Genomic DNA, 4,790 nt, shown 5'->3' with positions numbered 1-4,790 from the left:
ATTCATGCTTACCATTTAACCTTGTCCCATATCAAAATATTTTATTACACCACGTAGTTGATCTAAGCATTTTCCCAAACAATCCGTTCTATAATAATTTAGATATATTTTCATGCATTTTATTTATGAAAAAACTTAAATAAATAACCAAAAAATTTAAACTTTAAAATAATAAAAAATATTTTAAGTTTATTAGTTTTTTCAAAATTAACAAGATTAGTTAAATAAATAATTTTATTTATGACTTCATGACAAAAAAAAATAATATTATTTATGAAAACTAATCAAATGTAATAATAAATAATTAATGGATTAAAAAAAAATAGTTATGTTTATATAAATGAAAATGGCAAGAATTATTGTTGTTAGAACACATTATTCTATCCTATCCTATGCTTACCAAATAAGAAACAGAATAGTTGTAAAGTCTAAAAAAATTATCATACGGACTTGCTCCACCACCTAATATCATAGACCAAACTAATAATTTTTTTAAATATTTCTAAATTTATTCACATCATTTTGTGATGAATGCATTATTAATTATTTCATTATATAATTATAACTTTACTATTAAATGTGAATAAGTTCACATTCTAAATATTATTTACTAAATATATGATTTGAATAAATTTAATTACATACAATAGAACTATTATATATAATTAAATATAATAGAAATGAAATGTTAAGATGAGTTTTTAAATATATGTTATAGCAAAAAAAAAAAAAGTCTTTTAAGTTAACATTTTGTTGCTATCCTGGTATAAAAGATATAAAAAAGATTGAGACAATAGAAACAAAAAAAACAAGATATAATAAGAAATAATGATAGAATTGTGTTTGTTAGTTGTAGAAAAAATAAAATAAGAATTTTTTTTTATCTTTTATATATATTGCTATTAAACTTATATATTAAGAAAAACATAATTAGGTATATATATATATTTCTTATTTTAATTTATATTGAGTGTTGAAATTAATAATTATATAATAATTCTAGTTATAAAACCTAGATAAGTTAAATGGATCAACCTGATTTGATCCAGTTAAAAACCCGGGTTGACCTATAATTTGGTTGACCCAGGGTAAAACATGGGTTAGAAACCTTGACTTATATATATATATATATATATATATATATATATCAAAATGACACCATTTTAACAATTTCTTTTAAAAAATTGGGTTAATCTCGGGTTGATCCTCCTAATCCATGATTCGAGCCTTGTTTTGGTTCAGGTTTTAAAGCTATAATAATAACTATTTTTATCCTTATATGTCTTAGTTTGATAATTTTAAAATTAAAAGTTTTTATAAATATATTTTAGAGATAAAAAATAATAAAATTATTATTTTTAAAGAAATATTATTGTTATACCTTCTATTTTAAAAGTATAAAAATTCATTTAAAATTATCATAAAGAATTTTTTTTTATATCTTTATCTTTTTAGTTAAATATGTTTATGTCTGTTTTTATGTTTTCTATTAAGTAACCAATGTCCAAAGAAGTCTAATATTAAAGTTTTGAATGGGCAAGAAGTACCTTGCTCCTTCTTTTATGTCTTTGAAGAGACAAAAGAAGTTTAAAGACATTGTTTGTTATTATTTATTTTAAGAAAATAATCAAGGTGGAGTGCATTAACCACTTATATAATTACATAAATTCAATTCATTAAAAAAAACAGAAAATTAAAATAAATATCAATGAATGTGCATACCAAAAAAGGGTTGTAAGGATTTGAACCAGTAGCTGGTAATTTGGAAAAGAAAATTCTATAAAAAGAAAAAAGGAGAAGAGTAACAAAGGAGGTTCGGAAATTCAAAAACGAGGCTCGGATGTTTCGGGGAGCTTAGCTTCGGGAAGCCGTTAGAGCTCCAAAGCTGCTGTCCATAACCTAATGTTTCTTTCCTTTTGGGCTCTCTTCTTCTGTATTTTCTTTCTTTTCTTTCCTCTCTCATTTTCTTTGAATCAAACCCTTTATTCCTCACTCAAATTCAAGAAAAAAGAGGAAAAACAAACACTTTCTCATTTCACTGATTGATTCCCTTCTCTCTTTTTGTACTTTGAAGCCTTTAAATTTCTTGTATCAAATAATCTTTCTTGAAGTTTTTTCGTCCTATTTTTGCCCTACAAACCAAAGTTGGACCCAAAGCAAAACATCCACTCAATTTCTGTTGAAATTATTGAACGTTCTTGATTTTCCTTTGTTAGGGTGTCAAAGAAGAGTTAGATAAGCATGAAAGGAGAAAGAATGGCAAAAAGATCATCATTTGGTAACATAATGAGGAAAAGACTCTCTGATATTACCAACACTCAGGCACAACACAAATTGGTTGGCCTCATAGTAGAGCAGTCCCAGATTTCTGAATCCAATGAAGACTTAATTAATCAGCTTCTTCAGGTATGCATGACATTTTCTTTTTATCGTTCTTTAAATGATGTTTTATGCAAGTATTAATAAAGGAATTGCTTTGGTTTTTTTTTTCCTTCTCTTTTTCTAGGTGAAACAGGAAAAAGAAATGCTGCTGAAACTGGTAGAAGAGAGAAAGTATCCTTTGGTGTGTTCCTTTGTTTGGTTGTTGGGAAAGAAAATAATGGGAAATTGGAGAAGTAAGAAACTTTACTCCTTTCATTTTTCGGGAGAAGAGATCTAAGAAAAGAATTAACTTCTAAGTTCTAACGTTTTCTTTTTGGACTATAATTTGGATGGATTTGCATTTTCTTAACTATGATTGCTAACAGTAAAATCATAGAATTGAGTGGAAATAAATTGAGGGATCTGCGAATGAATTATCAGAAATTGCAGGCGCAGAACTGGAATCTTGCTCAATCAAACAGCCAGATGTTAGCAGTATGTTTCTTCCTTGCATTAATATTTAAAGCTAAGCTAACCTCATATTTGAGTGATATTGATTTTATGCGTTCTTTCTTATTTAACAGGAGCTTAATTTAGGAAGAGAAAAGGTGAGTTTGTTTGTAACAACACCTACTGCTTGCCTTGAATTCTGGTCTTTCAGCTTGTGGAATCCTGTCCTTGATTTGTGCCTGACTCAAGAATTCGTTATTATCATTTCAGCTGAAAGCACTACAACATGAAATTGTTTGCAAAGAAGCCTTACTTAAAGTAAAGAATCTAGGACCACAGGTTAGTTTCAGTTTTCATTCTATAATCCATTATAAGAGCTGGATACCCAGAAGGAAAGCACACAAACTGTGGATATTATGTTTCATACCAATCAGATTAGCGAGTGATATAGAGAGTAGAAACAAGTAGAATACTGTTTTAGGACTTTATTTAATTCAGAATAAACCAAATTTCATTGATAAATTCTGTAAATGATTGCAATCCAAGAGTTGACTGGAAACTATATATCTCAAGTATGGGTTTAGAAATGCCTCCCCTTGTTAATTTCTGCCATATGTTTCTTCTCTTTGGCTGTATAGTAAAATGACTTACTTCCGCTGATCATAGTTGCATTGAGCGACTTTAAGCAACATGAACGTATATATATGGAGCAAATTTGACTCCAATTCAGTGATAATCTCAAACAAATAGGAAAGGGATCAAGGAAACATATTTTAGTGCCAGACATTCGTTTTGATTCAAAGAAAGTGTCCCATAAGGTCATTGGTAATGAATCTTGTTGTTATGCAGGGAAAAGCAGATATGAATTGTCAAAATGTTGTCTCCCAGGTGAGTCTCTTCAACTTTGTGTGTCGGCAAAATTGTTAAAACCATTCATAATTTCTTACTTTTTATCACTTCTGATCTCACATTGTTGATACAAGGAAGTGGAGAAGATAGAAGAGGAGGAATGTGTGCCAGGAGCTGCTAACAATGATATCAAACCTTGTAGTCGCAGCAGAAGGCGCACAGCAAGAAGTCGATGTAAGAATCTTCACCTAAAATGGCTTCTGAATACCAGGTATTTTCTTTTGTTTCTCAATTGCTGACACAAGGTACTCTCAAATGAAACATGCAGCCATGGGCCCTTCTACTACAAATCGACAAACTGTAGAAAAAGAGAAGGCTGAAACCAAAAGGTTGGTTCACTTCCACCGCTTTCTCATCAAGCAAATCTTAAATACTTCTGCACATGAACCGGGGCTTGAACACACCATTCCATTAGCCATGAGATTAAAACTTTGCTAGTATATGCAGAAAAACCATTCTTCTTTAGGGTACTATTATACCAATTGAAAGGCTTGCTTACTATATTAGAGATTAAGAACATTATTTAGAAGCAAGTTAGCACGAAAATGTCCACTGCCAAGTTCTTCACCCATTTTTTTGGGGTTTCAACCGTCAAGTCTGCATTTCCTCCATGCAGGCGTTGTGTGAGAAGGCAATCTGCTGCTAGCAGATCACAAGAGCGGGAACCTGCAGAGAACTTGTTCGAGATTGAGGATGTTAGATTTCCAGTCTCTAATTCAAGTGATAAATCAATGAAAGAAAATGGTCAAACTTCATCATCTATCACGAAGGAAGAAATTTGTAAGCCAAGTAACGAAGCGCAAGTATCGCATAGATCCTCTATTGGAAGGCCATCACGAAGAGCAGCTGAGAAGGTGCAATCCTACAAAGAAGTTCCACTCAATGTAAAAATGCGCAGAGCAGAATGAGCAGAATTCCACAATGTACAACAGCATTAGAGGATTGATTATAAGAGTTATTATTATACGTTTTCCAAAAATACATTTGTAACCTACGATTAATGGTGTTTGTGTTGTCTATCGATTGTTGTATAAGTTCATGATTGATCTAGTTGGAAAAGGGTTTTTAAA

The 4,790-nt window shown here is 30.3% G+C and overlaps 1 protein-coding gene across 1 annotated transcript; it reads left to right on the top strand.

Annotated features, from left to right (window-relative positions):
* Positions 1 to 1,903: 1,903 nt before the first annotated feature.
* Positions 1,904 to 4,790, top strand: LOC7463318 (SHUGOSHIN 2). The gene is made up of 9 exons (XM_024608487.2): positions 1,904 to 2,406; positions 2,507 to 2,553; positions 2,748 to 2,856; positions 2,946 to 2,969; positions 3,082 to 3,150; positions 3,661 to 3,699; positions 3,795 to 3,894; positions 3,989 to 4,049; positions 4,337 to 4,790. Exons 1-9 carry the CDS (start codon positions 2,242 to 2,244, stop codon positions 4,626 to 4,628), a joined length of 906 nt encoding a protein of 301 aa, XP_024464255.1. The 5' UTR covers positions 1,904 to 2,241; the 3' UTR covers positions 4,629 to 4,790.

The sequence above is a fragment of the Populus trichocarpa genome, chromosome 9 (assembly GCF_000002775.5).
Source record: "Populus trichocarpa isolate Nisqually-1 chromosome 9, P.trichocarpa_v4.1, whole genome shotgun sequence".
Classification (NCBI taxonomy): domain Eukaryota; kingdom Viridiplantae; phylum Streptophyta; class Magnoliopsida; order Malpighiales; family Salicaceae; genus Populus; species Populus trichocarpa.
Note: the sequence above shows the minus strand (reverse complement) of the source record. Positions and strands in the feature narration are given on the sequence as shown.